A 16328-nucleotide genomic window follows, 5' to 3' on the forward strand; every position below is an offset into this window, starting at 1 on the left:
TAAGAGGGAAAGAGTTTCTCTATAACGAAAAAAGATAATTATCAATCCATACATTATAAGTTGCTACCTAAAACAACAGGCTCTGCACATGGCAACATTTGTACAGTTTAAGAAGAAGATCTCACTACAGTTTCCTTTCTTTACACCCTTGTACAGTTACTCTATCTCCGCGGCAGGGGCATCAGGTATGTTTACCATCCGAGCCTCAGTTGACCTGCTTATAGATATATCTCAAACTATAATGTACACTGTTACAAACCACATACATTTATTTTTAACATGTTCCATCAGCAAGAGCTAGAGCCAAAGCTCTGGGAAAGAAAACAAAGACGACAGCACACATTCTAGCCTCAGTTAGCTGTACAAGTTCCTTCCTACACCATCTAAGCAGCAGAATATGACGCCAGGAAGCTGATCCTCCTCTCTGCAAAAGATGTGGAGTAACATGTAATTATATAAGTATATCGAGAATGGAAATAAGCTAATAGCCTTTATTGCAACTTGATTGAAGGTTCTAAATACTTCAGAAAAATAAGAAGCTCAAATTAAAGACAAAATTGAGAGGAAGAGCGAAACAGAAACTGGGGGTCGGGGAGTGGGGATGGTTGAAGATTCAGTTGAGGTTGGGATAAAATACTGATAGCCTATCATGAAAATCGAATGATATATCAGTTTCATGAATTATAGACCGGTAAAAAGTGGAACATTGGAAGTATTGTTTTTGACCCATGTAAGTTTGCAGTCATAGAAGGACTCCGAACCCCCTCACTTTACTTCACCAGCAGCCACAGACTGATATACATACATGTCATTTCACCCACCAATAATTCTGAAAGTGATCTCAACTATTAGCTGTCAGAGCTACAACTAATAGTTTGACTCTTTACTGATCCTCAGGTCAGGTGATTGCCAAGTGAGCAATTACATGCGGAAAACATGACTTTCCAATTGTCTGAATGGTAAATACTTCCCCTTGTGCAAGACGTCAGGATAAATTGTATAGTCTTGAAAACGAGAAGGGAAAAGAAAGGGCAAAAGAATACCTCCAGCAGCAACCAGCTTCTCTACACGGGCAACTATATGCTTTCCGTAAGTATATTTCTTCAGGGCATTTAGATGAACCTTGATTCGGTTGAGAATGAGTTCAAGTTGCTGGTCGTCACAAGTCTCCAGCACTTTCTGTACAACGTAGTTGGCAAACTGATCTTTCATCATTGCCTGCACATCAAATTATTCAACGATTCAACTAGTTAAAACAAGTGAAATCTTTGGTTATTGCATGATATGTTCTAGCAGTAGCACAATAACTTCTAAGCAAATAGCAGTAAAAATCATTGTCAAACAGCGCCAAACAAAGACAGAAGACCTGCTATGAGATCCCTATATATTCAAACAGTACAAACAAAGACAGAAGAACTGCAATGGGTTCCCTATATATCTTTCCCAAGCAACAGAAAAAGAACAGAACTCTCGGGGGATAAGAAAGTATATAATTAAAAGACAAGAACCCAATCCATCCATCTGCCACACAGGCAGTGACATTAGAGAAGCGGTCTTCTTCCATCTTGCCACTTATACAGTTCTCTCTTTTCTTGTTCCCTTAGTTTCATAAAAACAGTTTAGATATAAACAAATTACTCTGTGTCCATATTTGTTTTAAGTAAAGTCGAGATTTTTCCATGTGTTTAATCGAATAATTGCAAACATACAAATCCTTTTCTTTCTTGCTTGGTCCAATAGCAAATTACCTATGAATAAATGCATTCCTTTTTATTATCGACTTTGTGTCCCTATGTTGCAGGTGAACTAGTACTTTGTCTCTTCATTTTAGTCAAGTGTTCAACTATTGGTGGCTAGTTTGTAACTGTACTTCATTCAATATTTTCCTGTCCACAACATGCTCATCCACCTGTATACTTACCACTATGCTTCTCTAGAAACAGATATTTAAATACAAAAGAGAAGAAAGTCTTCCATGTAAGTGAATAAAGAGTTGGAAGTGATATCCCATGCAAAGCACGGTTATAAGCTTCTTCAGGAGAAAATCGGTAATTGTCAACTAGGAAATCCTGCTTTAATCTTTTCTTCTACTCCAACATTCTCCCACTTCCAGCTGTAGCTTAGGTTTCCTCGACTTCATTAGAACTCAACTACTAGTAAAAAGCAAGGAAGTACCATTTTTATTTTTATAACTGCTCGATTTCAAGTTGTCCTGAGGCTATCATTTGTCTCCATCATGAACATGCAGCAGCAAGTATATAAAGTTATGGAGTGCTGACAGAAACAGACCAACATCAACTGCACTAAATGCATCCAGAAGACTGACTGAAGTTGCACTTTCTCCAATGTTTAATTGTTAACTTCAATCTAAAGAGCAGCACTGGAAAAGCATATAGTTCTATAGTAAAAGCTAAGTGCTTTCAGAAAAGGAATTATTGTATTGCTAGAGCATCTACAATATAAAACTTATAAAACCAATCAAATAGAGTAATGAAATCTCAGATAATCCTCTGAGAATCAAACAGTCAGCGCAACAGAAATTTCCTGTAAGCTTGAGTATGCCATTACTGAAGAAGCATCTGAGAGAAAAACAAACCTGAAGAGGTTCATTTTCATCAGTTGTGCCAAGCATCTCGTCTACCAAGGTCTGACGTTCTTCGGGAGTTCCGAAGCATAAGCACTTCTCCACAACATTGGAGGCAAATTTTTGCTGGCTCATCTGAACTATCTGTCCCATCAGCTTACTAATTATAGACGAACGCTCCTCTGGCTTCCCATGTTCCAGTACATGCTGTAACAAAACTTGGCAGCATTAGAGAGAGGTAGAACATCTGAGCTAAAACAATAAGAGAAAGAATCCATCCTGGGGAGTTGATGACATCTCCCTCACGTACACTACAACAATGAGACATATATACTCATTTATCTATTGAAAGCAAATAGCAAGTAATAGTTAGAAGATTACTACATATGGGAAAATTGATGGCAGTATTCTAAAGAAGGACGACAAACACACACCCCTGTAGTTTTAGCTCGTATACAAGAACCCATATTCAAAATATACTTGAATATTTAGCACTAAAATTGTGCTACCGTCAACTTGGAAATATGCATTAAGTCGTGAATACACATTCATTTGCTTATCAAGTAGGAGATGAGAAGAAGATGCAGAAACCCTTGAAAGAAAGATGTGTAGCAATTCAAGGAAGAGCTTCCTTATGTCAAGCAGCTTCATAGTAGCAAAATACTGAGCAATCGAGTAAAAGAACCACCAACAGCTGGTCAAACAATATTTTTCAAAAACACAACCTCTTGGAATAAAGGCACGAATGGTTTTAATATTCTGCAGACAAGTTGCACCCTCTAAATTAGCAAACTCTTCACACTAGTCCCAGTAAGGATGTTCATGTGTAAGTTGAGAAATAGAGCAAACCTGAACAACATAATTCCCATATTGATCTTGCGCCAACATGCAAATCGATTGCATAATCTCATTCATCACAATGCTCTGGGTTTCAGGATTATGGCAATGTTCCAAGACTCTCTGTCATGAGAAAGAAAATTTAGAAACAAACATACCGTTGATGCAATAATACCAAAAAGAGATCCACAGATACTGAAATCTTTGACCTGTATGACCCGACATCCATATGGATGAGTGGACAATGTCACAACTTGATCATGAAATGTGGAAACAATGAACTGGATAGCTTCCTCTGGAATGCATTCGATACACTTCTGGATTACATGATTCCCATTCTGATCTCTAACACAGCGCATAACATGGCCATCAAGCTCAGCGACCATTTTAGTCTGTTGATCCAGTTCAACCACCTCTATGGCCTGAAAATTCATAGAAGAAGTCAAAACCTATGACATTCAGCAATTACATCTCATCGGAAGAATGATTAATACCAGCTGCCGCTCAACTGAGGTTACTACATCATCAAGCGGGGCCCTTGGTGAAATTTGGTAACATGATGTAGGAATAGGGATGTACAAACTTCTAATTAGAGGCACACAGGTTTATGGTGAGGAATAGGACAGAGAGACAGACCAGATGAATTCATTTTAATGTTAGAGAGGTAGAACAGTTTTTGACATGCCAAGACAAGAATACATACATACATACATACATATATGTGTGTGTGTGTGTGTGTGTGTGTGTGTGTGCGTGTGTGTGTGCGTGTATATGAAGGGCATTTTCTTATATATAAAAAATTTGGCGGAATTTTTAAGTTTTTTTAATCATGATATATTTGAAGGGGAAGTTATGAATACTGTCACACTCCAATTTTAGAATAGAAGGCAGCACTTGGAGAGTTGTCGAAAGCTCTAGCAGGCGGTATCCATTCTGGCAATATAATTCTCAGTCTCACCAAGACCATTCAAAAGGCATGTAAACAAAGAAAGAAGAGAATACCATAGAAATCAGAAGTAGCAACGTGAAATTTAGGCATTAGAATTATTTCTGTATAATGACAGTGGAATAACACCAGCTCAGAATTTCAAATAACAGCAACTCGATGAACTTCCCAGTTTAAGACAGAGAAAACAAGACGTGGGAGCAACCATAAATAGTGAAACAAGAACGAGATTTGTAAACATTAAAAACCATACACCACAGTGAATCAGATCACTTAACAGATTAAGAAAACTGAAGGATTAAGGGCGAGAAAATGATAACGAGATCACTATAACTACAATGAAAAGATACCTTCCAGATCACTCACAACCATATGATAACGAAATGACTATAACTACAATGAAAGGAACTAAGATACCTTCTGGATCACTCGGCAACCATACATCTGAAGGCTAAGGGTGAGTACATGCCCATTGAGCTGCTCAGCCAGTTCTCTTATCTGGGATGCACTTCCATGTTCGAAAAACTGGGAAATGTGAATAACAGAAGGCAAGAAGAAGGTTATGCGACCTATTCATTTGATTAACAGCAATTTTCTTTCAACATAGCCTAAAATGAAGACATAATATGAAAAACACTTAACATAGAAACACTGAGGAACATACCTTCTGGATCACATAATTACCAAACACATCAGTCATCAAAGAAAGGGCTTGCGGCATAATTTCATGGAAGACCATGTTTTTCTCTTCTGTAGTAGCAGTCTCAAGTTTTTGTTGAATGAACCGGCTCCCATACTGGTCCGCGCTGCTCAAACAAGATTTTTATTAATGGAAGTTTTTAGAGGTTAAGATGAATTGGACGGGCAGTGCTGCTAGTCAAAAACGTATACCTGAACTGAACAACGTGGCCTTCAATCTCTGATAGCTCAAAACACTTACTCTTATTGCTCTTAAACTCATCCAATAACGAGGAAGCAAAGCTTTCACCCAAGTTAGAAACAGACTCGGAATGCCAAGCTCCCATGACACCACCAGCTAAGTTTCTCATCCCTGATGGAAAACGCATGTTCCTTTCCCCATACCTTACAGGACTACCAGGTCCAAAAGGGGAATTTGGAAGAACTGCACCTGCCAAAGGGCTTCCTGGATATGACATATTAAGGCCATTTGCTGTGTTCCCATAGTAACCATGATTTAGGCCACCAGATTTGCCAAGATAAGGAAGACCATATTGGGAATTCTGAGATGCAAGCAACGTCTCCAGATAAGCTTTCTGAAGCTCAATCAAATCCATGTATGAAGTCCCCAAAGATTCCCTGTTAACTGTTGGGTCATTGAGAGCTGCTAGCTGAGCAGCATGATACTCAGTTGATCTCAAGTACTGCAGGTACAATGGATCCATCTGAGACATTTGCAGAGAACCTCCCAAGGTCTGATTACCAAGTCTAAGGTTCTGCAGTTCAGCTGCGGCAGCCAATAAATTAGGACCCAAACTCAAACTTCCTCCTGTTGCTCGAGCATCAATTCCACATGCACCCACTGGGGACGCTATATTTCCCAGTACAGAAGGAAAATTACCTGCCCCAAGCTGGTTTTCCAACATAGATGGTGATGAAGGGTTCATACCATAACCCCCTAAAGCATAGGCAGAAAACGTTGAGTTAGGACTATCAATAGTTGGATATTGAGATGGAGAACCTCTTGCACAGTTGCGAGTTGGCGTAGAGGGCCCATTCAAGTATGCAGCAGAGGATCCTGCAGACTTGTGAAACTGAACAGATTCAGACTTTTTTGCATATGGATGTTGCTTCATAGGATTCTGACCATTCTGCAATCGAAAGAGGTTCTGATGATCATCCATCTCATTATGAATCTGAGACTTTGGATGTTTCCCTTCGTCTCCCCTATTGTTCCCTGATAGACTCATGCCAGACAATGCAGCAGCCAAATCAGTATGCTCACCCATATGAGATGAAACATTCTCTAGTGATGCTATCCTCCCTCCTCCAGCAGAAGGAATACGAGGACTAGGAGCTCTAGCCACAAGCTGAGGGTCAGGGGTGGTACTTCGTGACAGTGATCCACCCACGGCTGAAGCATAAGACTGAGAGCCAGATGCGCTGACATTTTGAAGGGTAGACATACCTTGAACCTTTCCCCGAGAATGTAGTGCGTCCAAAGTTGCCATCTCATGATGGAGATGAACAAATTGGGACTCAGAAGGATCAACAATATCATCATATGCACGGGAAGCAGGACGTGATGGATGCCTCGAAGTAGATGTTGGCTGGCTCATATTGTCCTACATTTTATTAGAAGTGTCAGAACCAGAAAACAATAGCCAGTAAGATGAATCTCCAAATAAGCCAGGACTTCATTAAGCGATTACAAGTTGAATAAAGGAATGATAATAAGGCATGCCTGGAAGTGCTCCGAAAAACAAATCATCATAGTTTGGTAATATGATAGCATGTCAATTAAGAAATTCATTATATTTTACAAACTTCTTCTTTAAATCAGAAATGTGTGTCTTGATCATTAAGATATTTTTTATCAAATAAAAGCAAGTCTGACTCGAAAGCAAGCAACTGTGCTTAAAGAATACAATTGCCAATACCACCATGTTTGCAACTTCGGGATGTTAGAAGTTGCATTTTAAGAATGCTGTATGATTTCTATAGTAGCTCGATGTGCTCCACAACTACTCCAAATAAGGAGATGAAAAAGAAGTTGCAAGTTTCAAACTTCCACATTAATGAGCAAGAGAAAGAATTAATTGTCATCACGAAATGGGCCTTTTGCCTTCTCAGAAAGAGGACAGAAGGGATGGACACTCTCAAAAAACACGTGCGACTTGCAAATTACTGATCTTCGAAAAAATTATGGTGCATTAAATATATGAATATCCCAAGTACATATTCCACTTAAACAAACTGTTAATAACTTTCTCAAGTGCAAGAAGCACTCCGAAGTGGGAACACAAATATCCAGCAACATTTGGATACCGTTTCTATCCACTAGATTGGCCCCCGGATAGATCGAGATAACGAAGACAATAATCTAAGGCTCAAATTAACTAGCCCAAAAGTGTTGTTCTTAACATGCTGAAGACCAATCGGTGAAGCAAGATGCAAGAAGACAAGTAACATTCATTAAATGCCGGTAACTAATCTGTGCCATACATATATGTGTCATGTAATGTTAAACAACAATGTTAGAGATACACAAACTATATAAATACAACAGATTTTGACAGCAAGCATTGGAATCTCTATCAAAAGGAAATAAGTTTCAGTATTAACTTAACAACTAATCCCACACAAACGCTATGATAAATAGTAAACACATATCAACATTCATGAATTAAAACATTTTGAACCAAAACAATAGTACTTTATCATCTAAAGATATTTTCCATTTCTATTTCACCTGAATCATCTCGGCAATGCTCTTTTGTCGGCTTCCTAATCCTAATCCAGGCAATCCAATAAGTCCATCCCCGCCCCACTCCTTCCCCGCCTCACTTCCATTTTCCTCATTTTTCCCACCAAATCCTATCGGCTTTGAAAAAAGCGACTCAACATCACAACCACCACGGTTTCCTTTCCTCCTATCTCCAATCCCTCCTAATGCCGGTGAACTACCACCACTACCACCTCCACCGCCACCCTGTAGACGCTGGGCGAACCTCCAGTCCTCTTTAGACAAAAGAGGCGGCGGAAGCCTAGGGTTTAGATTCACATTCGAGTAATAATAGGAAATGTACGCTGGATCAGACCTTAACTCCTCTTCTGAAAGTCCACTAATATCACTACCATTCCCGCCGCCACTTCCGCCGCCTATCAAAGCGTTAAGCGATCCTTCGACAGTCGGCGGAGCTGAACCGCTACGGAAAATGCTGAGTTCTCTCTCTTGATCACTCACCTCTTGTTGCTGCCGCCTTTGTTCTCTCAGCAAAAACCCTAACTCTTCGCTAAAATCGTTGCTACTAAAATCGTTGTTTCCTCCTAACATTGATCGCATTCCCATTTCCGACATCATTTTCGCATAGCTATCAGTAATCATCGAAAAAATTTACAGAACAAATACACCTCAAAATAAAATCAGCAAAAATTTCAGAGTTTTAACTCAAATTAGCTTATAAACTTCATTAATTACCCAATTTTTCAGCTTAAATTAACTAATTTCATATTCAAACTTTTGTAGCTAAATATTTAAGCTAAAAATTAAGCTAAACTTCAAAAGAAACCATAGTTTCAGTTGAATTTGATTATGAATCAAAGAGATCGAAAGCAAAAACGGTGATCTCCAAGTGTTCGATACATTGTTTAGAGAGAGAGAATCTGTATTCTAGAGAGAGAAAATGTAGTTTAGAGAAGTGCACTGAATAATAGTGAAGTGAAGTGAGGGAAAAAAGTGTGATAAGCACGAGTGCCAGGTGAAATATCAGCCGTTCGATTATGATTTTGACGGTTGAGATTGCCAGTTATTGTTCTAAGTGTTGGCTTGTTACAGGTTAGGGTTTTTATTGTTAGATTGGCTAATTTTGGTATATTTGGATATTTTTTAGATTTGTTATTATTATTTTAATTGAGATTTTTTCAGAGGCATAAAGAAATTATTTTTCTGACATATGAAGATTTTTTATTACATTTCAATTTGGATATGAGACGGCTAGGGTTTGTACAACGTACTCTGATGTGTTATAATCTATCTTATGCTATCATTTTATTCAATTCTCATTTTGGTTTTTGAAAATTTTACTGCTAGAGCTTCCATAATATCTAAATCTAGTTTAATCAGACATCAAATATGAAATAACAGTAAATTAAGTAAAAATAAATATAAATCTAAAACATAAGATAAATATATTTAAAAAATAAGATGAGATTTTGACTACTTGTACAAATTTGATACATTTTTTTATAATGAAACTATTAATCTCAAACCCGTAAGTCATTCCATTTACTCGTAAATAAATAAACAAATAAGAAAAAAAGCTTCCACAACACATAGAATCAATGATAACTAATATACATGACATTAGGAGTTAAAGTAGACATAATACATACAGGATAAGTGATAAATTTTTCTATTAACAATATATTTTTAAAAAAGGGTAGAATAATAACTGGAAATACATTAGGAAGTACGTTATTGTATTGAAATCCAAACATGAATTTAACGTAATACATATAATTGCTTTCATGTCTTTATTGCTGAAATATACTATTGTTTGAAAGGACAACGAAAAGAGGAAAATAATAAGGTTAAACCTAATAATTTTGTGGTCTTGCTTTTTTTAGCGGGAGGAATAAGAATAGTAGAGTCATACTTTTCTAAAGCAGTCATCTTCAATAACAGTATTTTACTATAACGATCAAGTTTTCTTGAAATCGATTTTTTTGTTATGTTATATTATATGTTATATATAATAATATTTCTCTATAGTAGCCAGAAATCTTCCGGATAAACGATGTCATTATAAAAATATTTAACCATTTTTCTCGTTAAGTGTATGTAGCCAAAAATGTCCAGGTAATTTGCAATTTTGACCAAAGAGATAAACTTTATCATAACTGCCTTTGTTATGTATATGAAACAGAATTTGTTCTAAAAAAAGTTTCTTTTTTTCCATGCAAAAGCACAACGTCATTGCCTATATTTAGAGAAACTCTTTCCCATAAAAATTAAATGCCCGTTTTGTGGCAGATTTAGACCATAACATGGTTCACGGGAACCAAGTAGTTTTTCGCATGGTGTATATTATATTATATATTTTAAAATTTTTATTAAGTATTTAAAAATATTTAAATATGAATACAATTATTATTGTATATTAACTTAAAGTTATTACAATTTCATAAATTTTAAATCATGAATTCGTCTTAGGCACCACTTGTTTCAATCGAGATGCATTACACTTGTCTTGGTTTCTTAAAAATAATCTAGAATTTAAGCTTGAGTTTCTCATAAATTTAAGAACTATTGCATATTATACCTTAGATGGAATATATTGAACTTATGTAGTATAATTTATATGTTATCTTTTAATGTTTGTGTTTGCCAAATGAATCAATTGATTAATTTCTTTTCGGAATATATTGAATCAATTGATTAATTTCTTTTCGGGCTATACGTGTCACTAATTTAAATAAAAGCAAAATAATTTTTTTTTTTATTATTTCATTAATCAAACCTATGAAACGTGACTTTTGAAAGTATAGGGAAGACAAGCAAATGTTATTTTCTTTACCCACTACGATTGGCCATATAAAACAGTAATGTTTTCAAACATAAAAAAGAAAAGAAAAACTTCTCAATTTTAGTTAGGTGCCTTAACATGTTAACAAGTAGTAGAACAACTCCTCAAGTTTCATTTTGTTACTGCATTTTTAGGTCATTTACCTGGGAAAGGACCAAGGTAAAAGTAAAATTATGAAATCAAATTTAGTGGTTATAGATTATATTTAGCTCTTTCATCTATGGAAAACCAATGTACGAAATATAAAACGAAGAAACAACAACAACAACATCCCAGTAAAATTCCACTAATGGGGTCTGGGGAGGATAGTGTATACGCAGACCTTACCCCTACCCCGACTGGGTAGAGAGACTGTTTCCGAAAGACCCTCGGCTCAAAAAGAAACAAAAACACAAAAGGACAAAAAGGAGACAATATTAGTATCACAACAACAATCATATGATAAATAGAAACACCATGAAATCCAGAAGAAAGATGCAAAGCAAAGGGAGACAATATTAGTAAATATTAGTATCACCACGACAATCATAAGAACAATAGGAACACCATGAAATCTAAAAGAAAGATGCAAAGAAAAAGTGATAGCTAGTAAATAAGACATGCATTGAAAAGCGAAATAGTAATCCACAACATTGCCACTAGCTATCTCAGACAAAACCCCTACATGACTAGTCCCACAATGGTACGAAGTAAGGCACGACTCAACTACCTCATAACCTACAACTCTAATACTCGACCTCCACATCTTCCTATCTAGTGTCATGTCCTCGAAAATCTTGAGTCTCGCCATATCCTGCCTGATCACCTCTCCCCAATACTTCTTAGGCCGCCCTCTACCTCTTTTGGTGCCCTCCACAACCAGCTGCTCACACCTCCATACTGGAGCATCTAGGCTTCTCCTCTGAATATGTCCGAACCATCTAAGCCTCGCTTCCCGCATCTTGTCATCAATAGGAGCCACATGCACCTTCTCCCGAATATCATCATTCCTAATCTTATCTATCTTAGTGTGTCCGCACATCCACCGCAACATCCTCATTTCTGCTACTTTCATCTTCTGTGAGTTCTTAACGGGCCAACACTCAACCCCATACATCATGGCCGGTCTAACCACCGCTTTATAAAACTTACCTTTGAGTATCGGTGGCACTCTCTTGTCGCACAGGACTCCAGATGCTAACCTCCACTTCATCCATCCTACCCCAATACGGTGTGTGACATCCTCATCGATCTCTCCTCCCTCCTGGATAACCGAACCAAGATACTTGAAGCTGCCTCTTCTCGGGATGACCTGCGAATCAAGCCTCACATCCACGCCCACTTCCCCTGACTCAACGCTGAACTTACACTCCAGGTATTCCGTCTTTGTCCTACTCAGCTTGAAACCCTTAGACTCAAGAGCCTGTCTCCAAACGAAGAAAAAGAAGCATATTTTATATCTTTGTTTCATTTGTTATAATTTACCATAATTCAATTTAATATAATTTCATTAAGTGAGAGTGTAAAAGGTTTTTTACACAGCTTGTAGTAAAAGGAAGTAAAAAATTTAATAACTTGAAAGAGAGGGTAAACGACTAGATAGAATCGATTAAATAATACAGATATTACTCAAATCTTTTTCTCCTGATAATGTCTAAAACCAAGTAAAACCTAAAATATCATTAGTTTAATATGTGCTTTAGGATTCTTCAAAAACGGTTAAGAGACAACAGAGTTGAAGATTTACCTCATCCTTTGAGTTTAAACTGTTTAATTAGTTGGCCCAAATTTGTGAAACAATAATGTTTTGGGCAAGTTACACTTTTGGCCACTCGTCCAAAAATAATTATATTCGCTAGTCAATATATAAAAATTATATGTATAATATATATTTATATATTGTATTATTTTATTAATATAAAAAATATTTATTGATTATTATTTTTAGAGCGGCTATATTCTGTAGTTTTTCCTAATGTTTAATGTTGTTGGGTAGCGTGCTTGAGCAGGCCAATTTAAGAATACAGAAATCTACAGAAAAATCCAATTTCAAATGCAGACTAAATGCATACTTACACGGGCCTTTCAATTAAAATATACCGGGCCAGGTCTAGGCCCAGGTCCAAGCCATCTTTTTTAAACAAAAAATTGCAGAAATATGACACTTTTTGGGGTGGTATTTAATTTTTGACCTTGCTTGCCCCATAGGTAGAACTTCAAGGTCAAAAGTTATAGGTTTTGTCCATGGGGCTAGCGAGCGGCTTGTTAAACTTGAAGTTCTGCCCATGAGACAAGCGGGAACAAAATTCAAGATCATCGACTTTGAGGGCTATGTGTGTACTTCACCCCTTTTAAAATAAAACAACTCTCAAATTACATAACGCACGTCTCTTTCAAATTTGAATCCAAATCATTCTTTTAGCATAAATGAAAACTATCTTTATTTTCGCTAGCAGCCATTTTGTGCTTTACTTTTGCAAACTCTTTGAGATTGCAAGAACTTGTAAAATTTGATGTAAACTTTACGCCCTTTTAACTCTCAAAACCTAAATCTTTCGGTGCACTTTTTGTGTCTCTCGACTCTCTCTCTCTCTCTCTCTCTCTCTCTCTCTCTCTCTCTCTCTCTCTCTCTCTCTCTCTCTCTCTATATATATATATATATATATATATATATATATATATATATATATATATATATATATATATATATATTTATTATATGGTATTTGCTTTGGATTCTAATTAATCATTATTCATGCCGTGTAAGGTCCAAGGACAGCCCGATACACTAAACTCTCGCTATGCGCGGGATTCGAGGAAGGGTCGGACCACAATGGTCTATTGTATGCAGCCTATAAGGTCCATTATAGAAAAATATTCTCTATTAGAATTTTTTTCATTTTCAGGACTCGAGAGCTCTGGTTAAGGAGGGAACGATCCTACCCATCCTATTGAAAATCTTAATGATATGGCATATTTACTGTTTTAGCCTTAGGTAAAATTATAGTCATTTTTTTTCAATATGGTAGGCTGAGGACTTGGTCCGTTTTGATAAAACAAAAAATGTGATGTTCACATTAATTCGTATATCATACTTTGGTTCGAAATCTTTTGTCAATATTTGTTATCCCAATTGACAATAAAAAGGAAGAAAAAAGAGTATTCGTTGGCAGTGAACAACAATCGTCTTTCTCTTCCCCACTCATCTAGAAAGAAAAGTTCAAGTCCTCTGATTATTTAGAGAAACTCTTTCCCAGAAATATTTAATGCCCTTTTTGTGGTAGATTTAGAGAACAACATGGTTCACACGAACCAAGTAGTTTTTCTCATGTTGTGTATTATATAAAAAATTATTAAATATTTATAAATATTTAATTGTGAACGCTTATTATTATATATTAACTTAAAGCGACTAAAAAATTATAAATTTCAAATTATGAATCCGCCTCTGAACTAAGACACAACTTGTTTCAAATTGAGGTGCATTACACTTGTATTGGTTTTTGGTTTCTTAAAAATAATCTAGAATTTAAGCCCGAGTTTCTCGTAAATTTGAAAACTATTGCATATTGTCTCCTTGGATAGAATATGCTGAACTTTGTTAGAATTCAGAGAAGATTGGGAGAATTTTCTGTATATTTATGTGTATTTGATCACTGTACAATGCTATGTATTTATACAAGTTTGTCTAGAAAGAGAAAATACTAAAAGAATGTAAATAGCTATACAGCTGTACGAATTACATTTGTCGTATTTTTTAACAGACTAAATGATTTTGATTCTTTTATACTGTCAAATTCTTTACCCATGTGAGAAGCTTCTAAAGAAGATAATTTGGCATAGCTGTGATGATTATTATTTGAATGGCTAGCATTTAATGCACCATGTACATAGCTTGAACGACTAGGATTTAATTGCTTGTGTGTGCCTTTGTGCTCTGAGAAAAACATGTAAAGTTGACGTGAAGTGATCAAGACAGGGCCTTTGCATATAGTGACTAAGAGTCAAAATAGCAAAGGAAAGGTTCGATCTTGTGTGAGTGAGGTAATTAAGCTTCCCAACAAGGCGACGATAAGCAATAGCATCAGCTAAAGGAAATCCAGAATATGCAGTCAATTTGGAGGAAGCATCTTGAGGTGAAGAGACAACTGACATGTTGGAGCAATCAAACTCACTAAGTAAGTCCATTGTAAACTTCCTTTATGTGATAATGAGTCCCTCTTTTTCTCGTAATATTTTCAATCCCAGAAAGTAATGAAGCGGCCCAAGGTCCTTAAACTTAAATTCAGAAGGGTTAGTGGATATCATTTGAAACTCAATGCCCTAGCAAGTCTAGCATACCATTGTCTAGAGGCATGTTTTAGGCCATAAAGAGACTTCTTTAGTCGACAAACATGATTAGGACTAGGTGGAGACAAACATGCAGGAAATTTCATATAAACTTCCTCTTGTAAATCCCCATGAAGAAAAGTATTACTCACATCAAAATGAGAAATAGGCCATCTTTTCTTCACTACTGCAGATAGTAAACATCTGATCGTAGTCATCTTAACCACCAGGGAGAAAATCTCAATGTAGTCAATGCCCTCTCTTTGGGTATCACCTCTGATAACTAATCTAGTTTTTAGTCTTTCCATGCTACCATTAGCTTAATGTTTGACCTTGTATACCCATTTACAAGGCAATGTTTTCTTCCCATATGGCAAAAGAACTACATCCCAAGTCTGATTTGTTTCTAAAGCCTCTATTTATGAATCTATGGCTTGCTTCCACCCTGAATGTAAACAACCTTGGGAGCAACTGGTAGGTTCAGTTATAGAAGAAATATGTTGAAGAATAACCTTATTGTGAGGAGTGAGAGCAGAGAAAGAAAGAGTAGGTAGGGAAGAAGGGTTAGTGAGGCAAGGAGTAGTGAAATTCGTAACATAGATATTATTGCAAATAAAATATTTGAGGTAACCAGGCTGAACTCCTTTGTTGCTTTTATCTGATCTCCTAAGTGGAACTAGTGATGGTGATGAGGAGGCAAGAGAGATATCATTATGAAATATAGGAGGTGAATGAGATGTCCTAGGTGTAGGAGTTGAGGTATGAGAAAGGATAGGCGAAGAGCTAATAGGTGAAGGCATAGAAGAGGATATAGGTAAAGACATAGAAACTGTAGGATTTTCAAAGGAGTTGTGTTAAATTTAGAAGGGAATAAGGGTGTGGAAATGGTGTTTGAGGCAAAAGGAAAAACATGTTCATGAAAATGAACATCTCTTGACACAAAAACATTCTTAGAGACCAAATCCAACATTTTATATCCCTTTTGTTAAAAAGACACACGCCTTGGCTCTAGGTTCAAATTTACCTATGTTGTGGGATAATGTAGCTGCATAACAGAGACAACCAAAGCATCTTAAAAAATGATAAGAAGATTGTTGACCATAGAGTAATTCATAAGGAGTTTTGTCATGTAGCACTTTGCAAGGGAATCTGTTTATAAAAAAATGTAGTAGTCAATATGCACTCTCCCCAATAGACAACAGGAACCTTAGACTCAAACAATAAAGCCCTTTCTATCTCTAACAGGTGTATGTGTTTCCTTTCAACAATGCCATTTTATTGAGGGGTTGCTACACATGAAGTTTGGTGCGAAATTCCTTGTGATTTAAGGAAAAGAGAAGTTGTTGTCCCCTTTCCTAACTCCAAGGCATTGTCTGATCTAATAACC

At 36.5% G+C, this 16328-nt stretch overlaps 1 protein-coding gene across 2 annotated transcripts; it reads right to left on the minus strand.

Moving 5' to 3' along the window:
* On the minus strand, positions 1–8773 carry LOC107771741 (pumilio homolog 1). 2 transcript variants are annotated; one of them, XM_016591184.2, is made up of 10 exons: positions 7798–8763; positions 6514–6670; positions 5259–6282; positions 5032–5173; positions 4785–4892; positions 3631–3843; positions 3434–3544; positions 2597–2791; positions 1044–1218; positions 1–424 (listed from the first exon to the last, which is right to left on the minus strand). In XM_016591184.2, the coding sequence occupies exons 1-10, from the start codon at positions 8431–8433 to the stop codon at positions 384–386; spliced, it is 2802 nt and encodes a 933-aa protein (XP_016446670.1). In that variant the 5' UTR covers positions 8434–8763; the 3' UTR covers positions 1–383. The 2 variants fall into 2 exon arrangements, with proteins under 2 accessions (XP_016446670.1, XP_016446669.1); XM_016591183.2 differs by having other exon boundaries at positions 5259–6670; positions 7798–8773.
* Positions 8774–16328: the final 7555 nt, after the last annotated feature.

The sequence above is a fragment of the Nicotiana tabacum genome, chromosome 23 (genome assembly GCF_000715075.1).
Source record: "Nicotiana tabacum cultivar K326 chromosome 23, ASM71507v2, whole genome shotgun sequence".
In the NCBI taxonomy this organism is placed as follows: domain Eukaryota; kingdom Viridiplantae; phylum Streptophyta; class Magnoliopsida; order Solanales; family Solanaceae; genus Nicotiana; species Nicotiana tabacum.

Coding starts and splice junctions, on each gene's coding strand:
- LOC107771741 (XM_016591183.2), bottom strand. CDS start 8,433: ATGATTACTGATAGCTATGCGAAAATGATGTCGGAAATGGGAATGCGA. Junction 4,893..5,031: donor GTAATTATGTGATCCAGAAG/GTATGTTCCTCA, acceptor CACATTTCCCAG/TTTTTCGAACATGGAAGTGC. Junction 3,844..4,784: donor GTTGCCGAGTGATCCAGAAG/GTATCTTAGTTC, acceptor ATGAATTTTCAG/GCCATAGAGGTGGTTGAACT.